Below are 16,973 nucleotides of genomic sequence, written 5' to 3' on the forward strand. Positions count from 1 at the left end.
CATAACCCCAATATAATCTTTGAATTCCCAGTGAGACAATGGCACTGTATAGCAGTAGTAAAAATTGTGGGTGCACGTAACCCCCATATATTCTTTGAATTCCCAGCCAGACAATGGCACTGTATACCAGTAGTAAAAATTGTGGGTGCACATAACCCCAATATAATCTTTGAATTCCCAGTGAGACAATGGCACTGTATAAAAGTAGCAAAAATTGTGGGTGCACGTAACCCCCATATATTCTTTGAATTCCCAGTGAGACAATGGAACTGTATAGCAGTAGCAAAAATTGTGAGTGCACGTAACCCCAATATATTCTTTGAATTCCCAGTCAGACAATGGCACTGTATACCAGTAGTAAAAATTGTGGGTGCACGTAACCCCAATATATTCTTTGAATTACCAGTCAGACACTGGCACTATATACCAGTAGCAAAAATTGTGGGTGTATATAGCCCCAATATATTCTTTGAATTCCCAGTCAGACAATGGCACTATATACCAGTAGCAAAAATAGTGGGTGTATATAGCCCCAATTCTATTGCTAGGGGACTTGCAGGGTATTTCTGAGGTGAAGGTGGGGGGGCACACCGTTGGAATGGGGATTTGGGGTGTATATATGGGGTATACGGGAATACACTGTCAGTGTATTCCATTCAGGATCCTGGGAAAGCTGGGTTGCGGCGATTGAGCCCGTCAGTGCCACGTTACACTGACAAGCTTCTCCCTGGAATTGAAGTTATATGTAAGCCCAATATATTCTTTGAATTCCCAGTCAGAAACTGGCACTATATGGCAGTAGCAAAAATAGTGGGTGTATATAGCCCCAATTCTATTGCTAGGGGACTTGCAGGGTATTTCTGGGGTGAAGGTGGGGGGGCACACCGTTGGAACGGGTATCGGGGTATATATGGGGTATACGGGAATACACTGTCAGTGTATTCCATTCAGGATCCTGGGAAAGCTGGGTTGCGGCGATTGAGCCCGTCAGTGCCACGTTACACTGACAAGCTTCTCCCTGGAATTTAGCTCTTATAAGAGCTGTTGGTTGTCTTCTCCTTCCTATCCTAGCCTGTCCCTGCCTACCCAGAATCTAAGCCCTAGCTAACTGGACGGAAACCTCCGTCCTCGGTGAATTGCAAGCTCAGAATGACGCGAACCTGGGCGGCGCTGTTCTTTTAAATTAGAGGTCACATGTTTTCGGCAGCCAATGGGTTTTGCCTACTTTTTTCAACGTCACCGGTGTCGTAGTTCCTGTCCCACCTACCCTGCGCTGTTATTGGAGCAAAAAAGGCGCCAGGGAAGGTGGGAGGGGAATCGAGTAATGGCGCACTTTACCACGCGGTGTTCGATTCGATTCGAACATGCCGAACAGCCTAATATCCAATCGAACATGAGTTCCATAGAACACTGTTCGCTCATCTCTAGTAATTATACAGGGCTATAGGTAAGTATACAGCAATATAGGTATACAGGGCTATAGGTAAGTATACAGCAATATAGGTAAGTAAAAAGGGCTATAGGTAAGTATACAGCAATATAGGTAGGTATACAGGGCTATAGGTAAGTATACAGCAATATAGGTAATTATACAGGGCTATAGGTAAGTATACAGCAATATAGGTAATTATACAGGGCTATAGGTAAGTATACAGCAATATAGGTAATTGTACAGGGCTATAGGTAAGTATACAGCAATATAGGTAATTATACAGGGCTATAGGTAAGTATACAGCAATATAGGTAATTATACAGGGCTATAGATAAGTATACAGCAATATAGGTAATTATACAGGGCTATAGATAAGTATACAGCAATATAGGTAATTATAAAGAGCTATAGGTAAGTATACACCAATATAGGTAGGTATACAGGGCTATAGGTAAGTATACAGCAATATAGGTAGGTATACAGGGCTATAGATAAGTATACAGCAATATAGGTAGGTATACAGGGCTATAGGTAAGTATACAGCAATATAGGTAATTATACAGGGCTATAGATAAGTATACAGCAATATAGGTAATTGTACAGGGCTATAGGTAAGTATACAGCAATATAGGTAATTATACAGGGCTATAGGTAAGTATACAGCAATATAGGTAGGTATACAGGGCTATAGGTAAGTATACAGCAATATAGGTAGGTATACAGGGCTATAGGTAAGTATACAGCAATATAGGTAGGTATACAGGGCTATAGGTAAGTATACAGCAATATAGGTAATTATACAGGGCTATAGGTAAGTATACACCAATATAGGTAATTATACAGGGCTATAGGTAAGTATACAGCAATATAGGTAATTATACAGGGCTATAGGTAAGTATACAGCAATATAGGTAATTATACAGGGCTATAGATAAGTATACAGCAATATAGGTAATTATACAGGGCTATAGGTAAGTATACAGCAATATAGGTAGGTATACAGGGCTATAGGTAAGTATACAACAATATAGGTAGGTATACAGGGCTATAGGTAAGTATACAGCAATATAGGTAATTATACAGGGCTATAGGTAAGTATACAGCAATATAGGTAATTATACAGGGCTATAGGTAAGTATACAGCAATATAGGTAATTATACAGGGCTATAGATAAGTATACAGCAATATAGGTAATTATACAGGGCTATAGATAAGTATACAGCAATATAGGTAATTATACAGGGCTATAGGTAAGTATACAGCAATATAGGTAATTATACAGGGCTATAGGTAAGTATACAGCAATATAGGTAATCGATCAGATTATCTCCACCCATTGTCCTCACTAGTTAGAGGTATTTGCATACAATGTGCTAACACACTAGACCCGAATCAGCCAACTACACATTGATGTATATAACAGGTTAGAGAATACATTCCACATGAAATATATATTACACATGGCCTATAGTATAGACTCTAACCATCCCGTGACATGGACCATCCTCTATAGGTGTGTCGTTCCCAAACTACTGAGGAATTGCATCAGCATGTGAGTCAGGAGAACAACACCCAGACCGGAGTCTGCAGTCCTGGGGAGGCTGAATCGTTACGATGTGATGATTGTAGGAAACTAAAGTAAACTCATTTATCCTGTTAAAGAAGGCGTCAGTAACTACTATCCAGTAGAGATGAGCGAATATACTCAATCGAATACCTCCGCCGCATAGCTCCCGGTGCAAAAACACTTCTGGGGCTTCAAATTTTTACTACCCCTCCCACCTTCCCTGGCGCTGGGAGCTATGCGTCGGTGGTATTCGATCGAGTATATTCGCTCATTTCTACTATCCAGTATTACGTCACGGACTCCGAGTTATTTCACGTACTTCATGAGACTCATTTGGCTATTGGACATGGAGGACGTGATCAAATGTTGAAATAACTTTCAATTAGATACAAAAATTGTGACACGTCATGACAATGAGCTGTACATTCACCATTGTGAACCTTGCCAAAAAACACAGAAAGGTATTAAAAAGGGTATTGTTGTAAAACCTATGACTTTTGCAGAATTGAATTCCCGTTGTCAGGCAGATCTTTTTATCTTTCAGTCTCAGCCAGATAGACAATACAAATTTATAATGGTACACCAAGATCATATAGCCAAAAATTATTTGTGAACTGATAACATTTCTGGCTATATATAGGTTGTGTCACTACCGGATACAGGGTCTTTTTTGGTTGGGTCATACTAAGATCATCTCAAAAAATTTGTCATTCTGAAGTGGTCCAGGTGAACCCCCAGGGGTCCACGGGAGACTCAACGAGGATCTACCTTGGCGTGAATATTGTATGGAAATATCCAACTATGGAATATGGTAGCAGCGGGGGGTCCACCAAAACCAGTAACATTTTAAAAGTGGTCTACGAGAAAAAAAAAAGTTTGGGAACCTCTGTTCTAAAGTCTCAAATGTCAAAAAGAGCTGAAGAAGTCGCCTACAACCTAGTGGACCTATTCTCGTTGCTTGGAGCGCCCTCTATACGACAGTCTGACAGTGGCAGGGAATTTGCCAGTAATGTGGTGAGCCCCTTGAAGGAGTTTTGGCCAGCAACTGGAGATCGTGCAAGGTAAGCCTCGCCATTCACAGAGCCAGGGCAGTGTCGAAAGAGCTAACCAAGATATCGGAAATATGGATGCAGGACAACAAATGTGACCGCCGGAGGGAAGGACCGCGTTTCGTTCAATTTATGAAAAAGAGCTTATCATTCTGGGATCCAAAGAACGCCCCACCAAGCTCTTTTTGGCTGCAAACTTAAACTTGGCCTTGCAACGTCTTTTCTACCAGAAGGTGTTTTAAAACATATAAGTACAGAGGAGCAGCTAGAAAAAGTAATAGAAAGCGTTCAAACAACGGAAATGGGTGAAACTAGTCAGAATGTGCAAGAAAAAGAGCCTGAACCTGTTTTCAAAAACATGGAGGAGAATATAGTCGATAGTGGATTACACCAACATGATGACGATATCCTTAGCGGAGAGATTTCCATTTGGGATACCTGTTGTTTGTGTTTAAAGGGTCTCTATCACTAGATTTACATGTTATGAGTAGGGTTGAGCGATCGGCGTTCGAGTAATATCGAGTTGGAGGTTATTTCCCATAATGCTTTGCACATTCTGAAGACATGCGCAGTAGAAAGAAGAGGAGCGAGAACAGCGTGGATCGGTAATGGCAGCTGGTAGACGGCAGGGGGGACTTGGGTAGCCGGGGAATTTTTTAATCACTACCCAGCGTGGATTCTAACAATTAAAGCTTTCCATTGCTAGATTCCATGCTGTATAGTGAATAGGATCGTTTTAAAATCCAATCTCCGATTAGCAAAACAAATCCCATTGACTTGCATTGGGATCAGAATTGGGATCGAGATCGGGTTCGAATGAAAAATGATTGGAAATTGGATTTCAAAATCGATCCTGAAAAGTCAAGATCGGCTCAACCCCAGTTACGAGCTAAGGAAGAGCGGTGGGTTTCCAGAAGCTATAACGCTAAGGGGTGCACGGAACGCCCACCGTGAATGATCGAGCTCATTTACATATCGATTCCCACAGTAATTAACAAAAACAGGGGGGGGGGGTCTTTTTACAAACTAATAGCAGCACTAAAAAGGTTATTCAGGCATATCTTTAGCTCATAACACATAAGTCTCGTGATAGGACCCCTTTAAAGGAAACGAGTGATGCGCTGGCGTGCCAAAAGTGTCATCAAAAAATTCCTACCCTCTATGGCCACGCTAGTAAAGATAATACAATGAATATTTTGTGCACCCTAGGTTTCAAAACTGAAAATGCTATTGAAGGTAAAAAAATTCTAGAATCCATTTGGAAATACAAGCCAAAAAAATGAAAATGAGTTCGGAAGACCAATTCCCCACTGCTTCTTTGGGAACTACTGTGCGAGTTCCTGTTCCTGACGTTAATAATGGACAAGGTGATTCCTGCAATATATTGGCAGCTGTAATGAATGTGACAGACGACGATTTCTACCGACTCAGGACTTCAGAAGGGATTTTAATACAAGTCTATGCAGGATCGCAATTCACTGTATGCCCTAAGAACTTGTTTCGAATTGAAGATATTCCTGACCATATATATATATATATATATATATATATATATATATATAAGATATGATAAGATAATCCTTTAATAGTCCCACAGTGGGGAAATTTCATATATATATATATATATGAAGCTGCTACAGGCTATAACATGGCATACAGTGTATATAGCATATATGGACCTTCTGTTGGCTATAACTTGGCGTACAGTGTATATAGCTAGTATATATACATATATATATATGTATATATATATATATATATATATATATATATATATATATATATATGGACCTGCTGCAGGCTATAACGTACATACAGTGTATATAGCTAGTGTATATACAGTCCTATGAAAAAGTTTGGGCACCCCTATTAATCTTAATCATTTTTAGTTCTAAATATTTTGGTATTTGCAGCAGCCATTTCAGTTTGATATATCTAATAACTGATGGACACAGTAATATTTCAGGATTGAAATGAGGTTTATTGTACTAACAGAAAATGAGCAATATGCATTAAACCAAAATTTGACCGGTGCAAAAGTATGGGCACCTCAGCAGAAAAGTGACATTAATATTTAGTAGATCCTCCTTTTGCAAAGATAACAGCCTCTAGTCGCTTCCTGTAGCTTTTAATCAGTTCCTGGATCCTGGATAAAGGTATTTTGGACAAACAATTCAAGTTCAGTTAAGTTAGATGGTCGCCGAGCATGGACAGCCCGCTTCCAATCATCCCACAGATGTTCAATGATATTCAGGTCTGGGGACTGGGATGGCCATTCCAGAACATTGTAATTGTTCCTCTGCATGAATGCCTGAGGATTTGGAGCGGTGTTTTGGATCATTGTCTTGCTGAAATATCCATCCCCGGCGTAACTTCAACTTCGTCACTGATTCTTGAACATTATTCTCAAGAATCTGCTGATACTGAGTGGAATCCATGCGACCCTCAACTTTAACAAGATTCCCGATGCCGGCATTGGCCACACAGCCCCAAAGCATGATGGAACCTCCACCAAATCTTACAGTGGGTAGCATGTGTTTTTCTTGGAATGCTGTTTCTTTTTGGACGCCATGCATAACGCCTTTTTTTATAACCAAACAACTCAATTTTTGTTTCCAAAATGAAGCTGCCTTGTCCAAATGTGCTTTTTCATACCTCAGGCAACTCTATTTGTGGCGTACGTGCAGAAACGGCTTCTTTCTCATCACTCTCCCATACAGCTTCTATTTGTGCAAAGTGCGCTGTATAGTTGACCGATGCACAGTGACACCATCTGCAGCAAGATGATGCTGCAGCTCTTTGGAGGTGTCTGTGGATTGTCCTTGACTCTTCTCACCATTCTTCTTCTCTGCCTTTCTGATATTTTTCTTGGCCTGCCACTTCTGGGCTTAACAAGAACTGTCCCTGTGCTCTTCCATCTCCTTACTATGTTCCTCACAGTGGAAACTGACAGGTTACATCTCTGAGACAACTTTTTGTATCCTTCCCCTGAACAACTATGTTGAACAATCTTTGTTTTCAGATCATTTGAGAGTTGTTTTGAGTAGCCCATGATGCCACTCTTCAGAGGAGATTCAAATAGTAGAACAACTTGCAATTGGCCACCTTAAATACCTTTTCTTATGATTGGATAGATCTGGCTATGAAGTTCAAAGCTCACTGAGGTTACAAAACCAATTTTGTGCTTCAGTAAGTCAGTAAAAAGTAGTTAGGGGAATTCAAATCAATAAAATGATAAGGGTGCCCATACTTTTGCACCGGTCAAATTTTGGTTTAATGCATATTGCACATTTTCTGTTAGTACAATAAACCTCATTTCAATCCTGAAATATTACTGTGTCCATCAGTTATTAGATATATCAAACTGAAATGGCTGTTGCAAACACCAAAATATTTAGAACAAAAAATGATTAAGATTAATAGGGGTGCCCAAACTTTTTCATAGGACTGTATATATGGACCTGTTTCAAGCTATAACATGGCATACAGTGTATATAGCTAATATATATATATATATATATATATATATATATATATAGGCTGTAACATGGTGTATATACCAGCTTAATGTGTAAGCTGCCACATGAAAATGGCCACGGGTGCGCAGTCGGCTCTGCCCAAGGCCTAGAAGTTTTAAACCCAGCGCCGGAAGAAGACACAGGGAGAGGCCGTTCCAGATAAAGATAGAGGCGTCGCTGGAGAGGTCTCTCTCAGCATTGGGGACACCCCCAGTGCTGTTTGAGAGCTGGAGACGCCCCCAGTGCTGCGAGAAAACTCATTTGCATACAGAAGAAAAACTGGATTTCTACTGAACATCAGTGCGGAGAAAACATCTAAAGGTAGGAGAAGAATAGCCTTTCTTAAGTCTATTCCTACGTGTTAGTGATTCCAATGATTGGATCCCTTTAACCAAAAGATTTGACATGGAACAAGCAAAACCGACCAATGAAATCTGCTATAAAACGTAGCAGGTGGAATACAAGCCTCAGCAAAGAAAAAAAATCTTCAAGAACTAAATAATGACATATAGAGGAGGAGACACCCTGCGGAACAATGGTTTTATTAACAAAATAATGACAGATTACAGCATGTACACGGATAAGACATGACCAACACTAAACCGGAAATACAAACCTATATACAGTGTATACGCTTTATAGTAACCACAAGTCTCTGTCTTGATAGTTTTAGAATTTCGACACAATCTTCTTTCTTATTTTGCAGGTTCTAGAACTTTTAGGTTTCAACGAGGAATAACTTTCATCTCATAGGCACAAGGTCTTGAAGCGTTAGTGTTGGGCTCGGGTCTGATGCTCAGATTTTTTCTATCTACGGTGGGCTCCAAGGTAAACTTTTGCAGTATTGTGGTTAGAAAGAGGAAAAGCTCCATGCGGGCCAGACCTTCTCCCATACACAAGCGCTTACCTAAGAAGACAGAAGAGTCCATGTCTGAGCGCACACAATAAGAAGCAGAGCTCAGCTTTAGGAGAACACACATTTCAATGGCCCAAGGGAGGTTGGCTATCATTCTAGTTATAGTCCATGTTACATAGTAGATGAGGTTGGATAAAGACATTAGTCCATGTGCACCTGTCATTTCGGGATAAGCTGTTATATGCGTGTACATGAGGAGTAAGACTATTGCTGACCAATAGATGGCTTATACTCAGTAGTATTTAGCAGTTTCCCCAGTATAGCCTATATCTATAGCTTACATTCCAGCATAGAATACTCAGAGTATGACTATGCGGTATAACTGTCTATCATAGTCAGGAACATGCGGGACATATGTAGAGAAATGCTGAACTTTATCAATGTGAGTCTAGTGCTTCGATATGGATAGAAAGCCTTGGTTCTTTCCAGCTTGCACTTCTTGTTTATTCCTCATCCCAACCCTCTCCATAGACTTCTAAAGACACAAGACCTGAAGTCCATCTTAGCAGCTGAGATTTTCAGAATGAAAGGCAATAGAGAGATAGAGCAGGGAAACAGTCTAAGAACTGGAGAAAGAGGCTCATAGGATATAGTATAACTAGAGATGAGCGAGTAGAATTCGATCGAGTAGGTATTCAATGGAATACTATGGTATTCGAAATACTCATACTCGATCGAGTACCACTCTCTATTCGAATGGAAAAATTTGATGCAGAACCAGCGTTGATTGGCCGAATGCTATACAGTCGGCCAATCAACGCTGGTTCTTCTCCTACCTTTAGAAGTCTTCTCCTCACTGCGTCCCCGCGGCGTCTTCCAGCTCTTCATTCACTCTGCCTAGGCATCAGGCATGGACAGAGCCAACTGCGCATGCCTGCGCTACAAGAAAATGGCCGCTTTGACTGTAAGTGGCCATTTTCTTGTAGCGCGGGCATGCGCAGTCGTCTCTGCCCAGGCCCGGTGTCTGGCAGAGTGAATTCATTGCCGAATGATGCCACGGGGACGCTGCACGGAGAAGACTTCTCGGAGAATCCAGCCCGACCCTCACTCGTGGACTTGGTAAGTATAATTTGATTGAATGTTGCCTACCCCTGAAACGAGCATTTTTCCCCCATAGACTATAATAGGATTCGATATTCGATTCGAGAAATTAACTACTCGCTCATCTCTAATTATAACATTTCTTTTATCCCCCTGCAATATTAATTCAGGAGTAGTTTGTTAAAACAACAGAAACTTTTTAGCCTCTTACCTGCAGAGAATGGCATAAAGGCATCACTTTTTGTAAAATAACCCTTCTCATTCAGAAAGTGTCCAGGATCAAACTCGTTCGGGTTCTTGAATAGTTTGGGGTCTTTTAGGACAGAGGTCAGGAGTGGAAACACCATGGTGCCCTGAAAGAACAGGTAGAAGAAAAGTAGATAAATAAATACACAGAAAAGAAACGTTGCTCTAATACTTTGAGAAGTGGAAACCAACACAGGATATAACTTGAAGTGTCTATAAGGTAAGAGCCCATAAACCATCAACAACTGTCACGTGTAAGGCGGAGGTAGTAAGCAGCTGCCAGACACCTCGAACACTAGTGTAAGGGAATTACTAGAAGAACAATTCCCCACTAGCTTCTGGTGAACCCTGGGAGGAAGCAAACGACAAGACGGTGAGCCTTGAGCTGAACCCATCCCCTGTCCCTGCCTACTTGTCTCACTGTCCTTGGCGACAGAGGACAACTGAGCGACAGACCCTTCTCATGATATAGGTGATAACTCAGAATGCAGACAAGACAACAATAAACGAGAGGTCAGCTAGCCAAGGGGTTGGAACCAGTTGAAGAATTCAGTACAGAATCACAATCCAAAAGAATAGTCTCAAGAAAGCCAAAGGTCAGAAATGTAAATACAAACAGAAACAGTATAGAGCCAGCACACACAGAAAGGCAATAGCAAGTATTACGGAGTGGGCTGGAAAGATATCTAAAGGACTCTGCCCTAGACTTGATTGACCAGGAAGAATGTCAATCGAAAGCACTAAGTTATCTTCCTAGGTGCAAAAGGAGCAAAAGTACTGGTTCTACTGACACACAGCAATGGATCCTCGGCTGTGCAGCAACAACAAGTGCAAAGGATGACAACTGAACACTCCTCCAGTGCCACAGCGTGCGACCAGAGGGGGGCGCAGAGGTCCAAACAGGCAAAGATGTTACAACTCGTTTATATCCCTGAGAACAAAAGGATCAAGAATTCAAACTCAAGATGTCCAAACCTTCTTTTCCTCAACATCTGTCAAGGAAAAGCCCCCTACCCACCAGATACATAGTCGGTCAGTCTTACATAAATCAGCGGATTGCTTTTAGTCATGAAGCATACAGAATAGTTATTAAAAAAACTAACACAAGGTTTGACGCAAGAAATGTCAAATGTCAGTCTTGATCTATAAACTTAAAAGATAACAAGTAACATTCTAAGAGAGTCAAAAAGTTGAGGGCACCGGCACCTTAGGAATGTGATATCCTCTGAAGGTCGTGTCCTTGCTGGTGGCGTGGGGAACTCCTGTAGGGACAATATCCGCAAATCTCTGGATCTCGTGGATCACGGCCTCTGTATAGGGCATCTTACTTCTGTCTTCTATCGATGGACTCCGATCTTTGCCTATTACATTGTCAATCTCTTTGTGGATTTTTGCTGAAATTTACAAAAAAAAAGAGAAAAAAAAATAGTATCATATTAAGACATAGCAGACCTTTGGGAACTAAAGAGTCTTTCTGTGTCCCATCATCAGCCATATTTTGAGGTTTGGTTTTCCATGACTGCCCTATTCCTATTAAACTTACTGATATGAATCTTGTACATGTTATGGTTACAAGCTGAGGGTTGTGGTGGGAGGACATTTTACCTTCCGGAACGACAGAAAATTTGTAACTTTTTCTAATCTCTGGGGAATTTATGACATTGACCCACTTAGTAGAAATTGGGAGTAACTTGAAGTTCCTGGGCACCAGTGCAACATTTCCAACAGGGACCCTAATTGTTCTAATTATAATTTGATTGTCTTCTCATATGGCAGAGTTATGGGCACCCACATGCACCAGGACTGGGTGACCACCACTTACCCCCATAGGTCACCATCCTACCATCCCCACTGATGATAACTTGATATCTTATTCTGTTACCTTGTATTTCTGGATATTTCATGAGTATAAGGAAACCATATCTCAGGGTCAGGCTTGTTGTCTCTGTTCCAGCAAAGAATAAATCCAATATTGTGGCCTCCAAGTTCTCTTCATTAAATTCTGTGTCTGGATTCTTTTTTTCCTGGAAAAATTGTAATTCAGTATCATTTTAATCATGATCAGGTTGGAACCCTCCAAAATAACTACCCCCAAAAGTGTTTTTGTTTACACGATCTACAAACCCACCTCCTCCATCCTCGTAAGGAAGCAGTCTATGAAGTCTCGGGGGCAGTTGGCATCCAGGGTCGCTCGGTGGGTTTTCACCATATCCTTAATAAACTGGTTAAAGTTGTCCACAATTTTGAAGATCTTCTGGTGCGGACCAGGGATGTGGGGCGCTATCTTAGGGAATATGTTCAGAAGCTAATTGAAAATAAAATAGAAACATAGTACTAATATTCTTGTTGGTTGGTCGGTAGGTTATTTGTACACTATGACAGTTCAATCACATCTATCCAGTCATACTTATAACCCTGTATTCTCCATATATGTAGATACCTACAGAATGTCTGCCCATATGTAATAAATATCAGTTTACTGTCAACCTATGAGGTAAAACATTTTTAGATATTTTTTAACATTTACCTGCCCTGATCGGGTGCTCAGCAGATTTATAAGCTCATGAAGGTAGGACAAGATAGTCAAGAATTTTTTGTCTTCGTAGTCATATCTTTCGCCAAACACAACGGAGCAAATGACATTGGAGACGGCGAGTCGCAGTATATGTGTTGGGTTTACTGGAGCATCTAGAAGTTGATAAAGAGGTGATCAATCATCAAACCATTCCAATCATATACCAGCCTTGGTCAAATAAGGACTATAAATAGAAGTATAGAATAGTACAGAGTCGGGCTGTAGCTGTATAGTCTGGTGTGTTTGGAGAGCTCACTATAACTGGCCATATATTTCAGATTAACATTATTGGTTTTCTTGGAAATCTTCCAATCACGGACATTGGGGGGATAAAGGATCAGATTTATTGGATTTTAGCATTTCCAATCCACGGGTGAGGCCGGGTTGATGGCTGTAGATCAATATTAGATCTAATATGTATGTCTGGCCAGAGAGTGTGAGAGAAACCCTGTAACACAATTACCTTTGTCCTTCATCAATTTCTCAGCGAGACAGCCTGATTCTTCTTGGATTCTTTCTTCAATGCTCCTCTTTCCCATTCCAAAATTTCTCAAAGTTGTCAAAGAAAATCGACGAAGGAGTTTCCACCTTTCTCCATTGCTTGCAATGACCCCTGTAAGTTCAAGCATTTGGTGAAATAACTTGTAACTGTGAGTATGTCCAAAGTTAGAATTATACTAAGGCCCTGCAATATCTGCAATATCTGTACATGCAAAGACCTGAAATACATTTTTGTCGAAGACTTGTAAAAAATAAAATTTTTACATGTTCAGATTTTTTGTCCAATTTTTGAAGCCCACCATCAGCTCACCAAAATCTTTGCTAAAAAAATCTCTTAGTCCGGTGTCTCCCCGATCACTGAAGGCATCGCTGCAGTCCACCAACGCCTCCTTCACTGCGTCGTACCCAATCAGTACTATGGTCCGATTGTTTCCTACATAGAGAGTATAGACTGGTCCGTACGTGTCACTCAGCTGCAAGGATAAAGAAAACATAATAAAATGGCGCATGTAAGATCTCATCTGTTCTCAGGTCCTAGCAGGAGATACTTATAGACATGGCGCCTGTCCAGTGAGACCAAGAAAGACATGCTATTCTCTATCACTCAATTCTGAATTAATAGTGAGGGTCCTTATTTAAGAGGAGAACAGCTACAAAGAGCATCGCTCTGGAGGACCCCACACATCTTAGCTTCACATCTGGTCTATTCATTTTATTGGCTATCATGCAACTCTTCATTTCTCCTGCGGGAGTGCTATACTGTAACCTGGGTTCCCTCTTAGGTAACAGCTGATCACTGTTGGTTTCAGCAGATTGCCAAGGGACCTTACCTATTTATATATACCTACAAGGGACCCCTATCATTCTGAGCACACATCTTAATGTGTAATGTAATGCAGTTGCAGCAGTACATAGTCCTAGTGGGATTCTGCAGGGGGGTTGGGGCACTATGGCATAAAAGAGGACACGGATACAATGTGGGGGGCACCGACAAGGCATGGGAATAATAGGAAGCTTGTCTGCTCCGACATAAACAAGACTTCATGGAGGTCTGAGCCCAGATAGAGAAGAAAAGGGGAATGTCAATGCTTATACGATGTACCGATGGGACGTGGCTGATGGTGGAGAAGAGAAGTCGTATAAAGGGCCCAAGCTGAACTTTTGCACTGGGACTCCTGAGCCTTAAGTCCCTCCCCTGTTTATAGTAGTGATCTCTGTACAACCAGTGCACTAATAAAGGTAAGATAACAAATAGGTGCACAGGACTTACCTTCACCAAGGACCGTGGGAGTTCAGAGGTGCTGATCTGCAGGATATTCCCCAGGCCGGGTAGAGGGGTTGGTCCTGGGGGCAGGTTCTTCTGTTTCACCCCACTCCACCATTTCAGCAGGTATATGAGTAAAGTGACTCCAGTAGCCAGGAGAAGCGTTGCTGCAACACTCAGAGCCATCCTCTGACTACAGCGCTGTGTGTACTGTGTCCTGCTCCCTGGTGACTACTGCGCTGTGTGTACTGTGTCCTGCTCCCCGGTGACTACAGCGCTGTGTGTACTGTGTCCTGCTCCCTGGTGACTACTGCGCTGTGTGTACTGTGTCCTGCTCCCCGGTGACTACAGCGCTGTGTGTACTGTGTCCTGGTCCCTGGTGACTACTGCGCTGTGTGTACTGTGTCCTGCTCCGTGGTGACTGCAGCGCTGTGTGTACTGTGTCCTGGTCCCTGGTGACTACAGCGCTGTGTGTACTGTGTCCTGCTCCCTGGTGACTACAGCGCTGTGTGTACTGTGTCCTGCTCCGTGGTGACTGCAGCGCTGTGTGTACTGTGTCCTGGTCCCTGGTGACTACTGCGCTGTGTGTACTGTGTCCTGGTCCCTGGTGACTACAGCGCTGTGTGTACTGTGTCCTGCTCCCTGGTGACTACAGCGCTGTGTGTACTGTGTCCTGCTCCCTGGTGACTACAGCGCTGTGTGTACTGTGTCCTGGTCCCTGGTGACTACTGCGCTGTGTGTACTGTGTCCTGCTCCCTGGTGACTACAGCGCTGTGTGTACTGTGTCCTGGTCCCTGGTGACTACTGCGCTGTGTGTACTGTGTCCTGCTCCCCGGTGACTACAGCGCTGTGTGTACTGTGTCCTGGTCCCTGGTGACTACTGCGCTGTGTGTACTGTGTCCTGCTCCCCGGTGACTACAGCGCTGTGTGTACTGTGTCCTGCTCCCTGGTGACTACAGCGCTGTGTGTACTGTGTCCTGGTCCCTGGTGACTACAGCGCTGTGTGTACTGTGTCCTGCTCCGTGGTGACTGCAGCGCTGTGTGTACTGTGTCCTGGTCCCTGGTGACTACTGCGCTGTGTGTACTGTGTCCTGGTCCCTGGTGACTACAGCGCTGTGTGTACTGTGTCCTGCTCCCTGGTGACTACAGCGCTGTGTGTACTGTGTCCTGGTCCCTGGTGACTACTGCGCTGTGTGTACTGTGTCCTGCTCCCCGGTGACTACAGCGCTGTGTGTACTGTGTCCTGGTCCCTGGTGACTACTGCGCTGTGTGTACTGTGTCCTGGTCCCTGGTGACTACAGCGCTGTGTGTACTGTGTCCTGGTCCCCGGTGACTACTGCGCTGTGTGTACTGTGTCCTGCTCCCCGGTGACTACTGCGCTGTGTGTACTGTGTCCTGCTCCCCGGTGACTACAGCGCTGTGTGTACTGTGTCCTGGTCCCTGGTGACTACTGCGCTGTGTGTACTGTGTCCTGGTCCCTGGTGACTACAGCGCTGTGTGTACTGTGTCCTGCTCCCCGGTGACTACTGCGCTGTGTGTACTGTGTCCTGGTCCCTGGTGACTACTGCGCTGTGTGTACTGTGTCCTGGTCCCTGGTGACTACAGCGCTGTGTGTACTGTGTCCTGCTCCCCGGTGACTACTGCGCTGTGTGTACTGTGTCCTGGTCCCTGGTGACTACTGCGCTGTGTGTACTGTGTCCTGGTCCCTGGTGACTACTGCGCTGTGTGTACTGTGTCCTGCTCCCCGGTGACTACTGCGCTGTGTGTACTGTGTCCTGCTCCCCGGTGACTACAGCGCTGTGTGTACTATGTCCTGCTGTATTTATACACTATATCAGCAGAGAGATGGCAGCGATCCAGATAACATGGGAACATCCAGAATCTGAGAAGAAGCCAGGCGTGCCTGGAGTTGGCGCAGAGTCATACGTTATTGCCTAATGTTTTGTAGCTGCTATTAATTAACTAGGACAATTGACGACCTTAATAAAAACATTGAGATCACATTACGTTTCCTATATGTCCCATATTGTGCATTGTCTGACCTAAATACAATGAAAAACATATGGATTTACAGTATACTTTTTCATTCTACCATCTGATATGAAGCCTAACCCTCACCATTCCCTTTCTATGTCTTATTCTGTGTGTCATAGGCTCTGTTCACATTTGCAGTAGGGACTCTGTCTCTTCTTTCAGAAAGCGGAGTAGTATTATATGCATCCCATTTCTTCTGCTAGCCATTGCTCAGCTCTTCCAGGCCACTAAGGTGTTTGCACTGACCCTTTAGAAACTGTTTTTCTTGTAGTCTTTTGCCCTCTATGGCCCATGAGGCTTCTCAGACCTCCTTCTCCTGCTGGAAGTTGCTAGCTCATGTCAAGGTGTTTCTCTTCTACAAGTCAAATCAGTCCGTACGTTGGGTCCACAGCAGTTGCGATACACCTGGGGTCAGTCAGTAACCCCATCAGTAGAGCAACAATAGCTCCATTAGGTCAGCGCTGTTCCCACAAACATGAGGATCTGAGCGGGTTTGTAACCTTAGATGAGTAATCATTGACAACTTAAAGGGATTCTACCATTGAAATGAATTTTTTTGGCGATCACACATCGGCCTTTAGAAAGGCTATTCGTCTCTTACCTTTAGACGTGGTCTCTGCTGTGCCATTCCTTAGAAATACTGGTTTTATTGGTATGCAAATTAGTTCTCTGGCAGCGATGGGGGCGGGCACCAGCGCTGAAAATGCGATGGGGGCGTCCCCACTGCTGCTAGAGAACACGCTCCAGTGACGCCTCTATCTTTGGCTGGATCATCCCCTTCTTTCGTTATCTTCCTCCTGCATCACCTCCGACACCTGCGCAGTTGACT

At 43.1% G+C, this 16,973-nt stretch overlaps 1 protein-coding gene across 1 annotated transcript; it reads right to left on the minus strand.

Annotated features, from left to right (window-relative positions):
- Window positions 1-8,099: 8,099 nt before the first annotated feature.
- Window positions 8,100-15,899, minus strand: LOC142184146 (cytochrome P450 2C8-like). The gene is made up of 9 exons (XM_075258876.1): window positions 14,117-15,899; window positions 13,157-13,319; window positions 12,809-12,958; window positions 12,298-12,458; window positions 11,899-12,075; window positions 11,653-11,794; window positions 10,977-11,164; window positions 9,736-9,877; window positions 8,100-8,474 (listed from the first exon to the last, which is right to left on the minus strand). The coding sequence occupies exons 1-9, from the start codon at window positions 14,294-14,296 to the stop codon at window positions 8,293-8,295; spliced, it is 1,485 nt and encodes a 494-aa protein (XP_075114977.1). The 5' UTR covers window positions 14,297-15,899; the 3' UTR covers window positions 8,100-8,292.
- Window positions 15,900-16,973: the final 1,074 nt, after the last annotated feature.

This window comes from Leptodactylus fuscus, chromosome 11 (assembly GCF_031893055.1).
Source record: "Leptodactylus fuscus isolate aLepFus1 chromosome 11, aLepFus1.hap2, whole genome shotgun sequence".
NCBI classification, from domain to species: Eukaryota; Metazoa; Chordata; class Amphibia; order Anura; family Leptodactylidae; genus Leptodactylus; species Leptodactylus fuscus.

Excerpts from the sequence above, each read along its gene's own strand:
- LOC142184146 (XM_075258876.1), bottom strand. The coding sequence starts at position 14,296 with ATGGCTCTGAGTGTTGCAGCAACGCTTCTCCTGGCTACTGGAGTCACT. Across the intron at positions 13,320-14,116 it reads TCCCACGGTCCTTGGTGAAG|CTGAGTGACACGTACGGACC; the intron begins GTAAGTCCTGTG and ends TTATCCTTGCAG. Across the intron at positions 11,795-11,898 it reads TCCTTACGAGGATGGAGGAG|GAAAAAAAGAATCCAGACAC; the intron begins GTGGGTTTGTAG and ends CAATTTTTCCAG.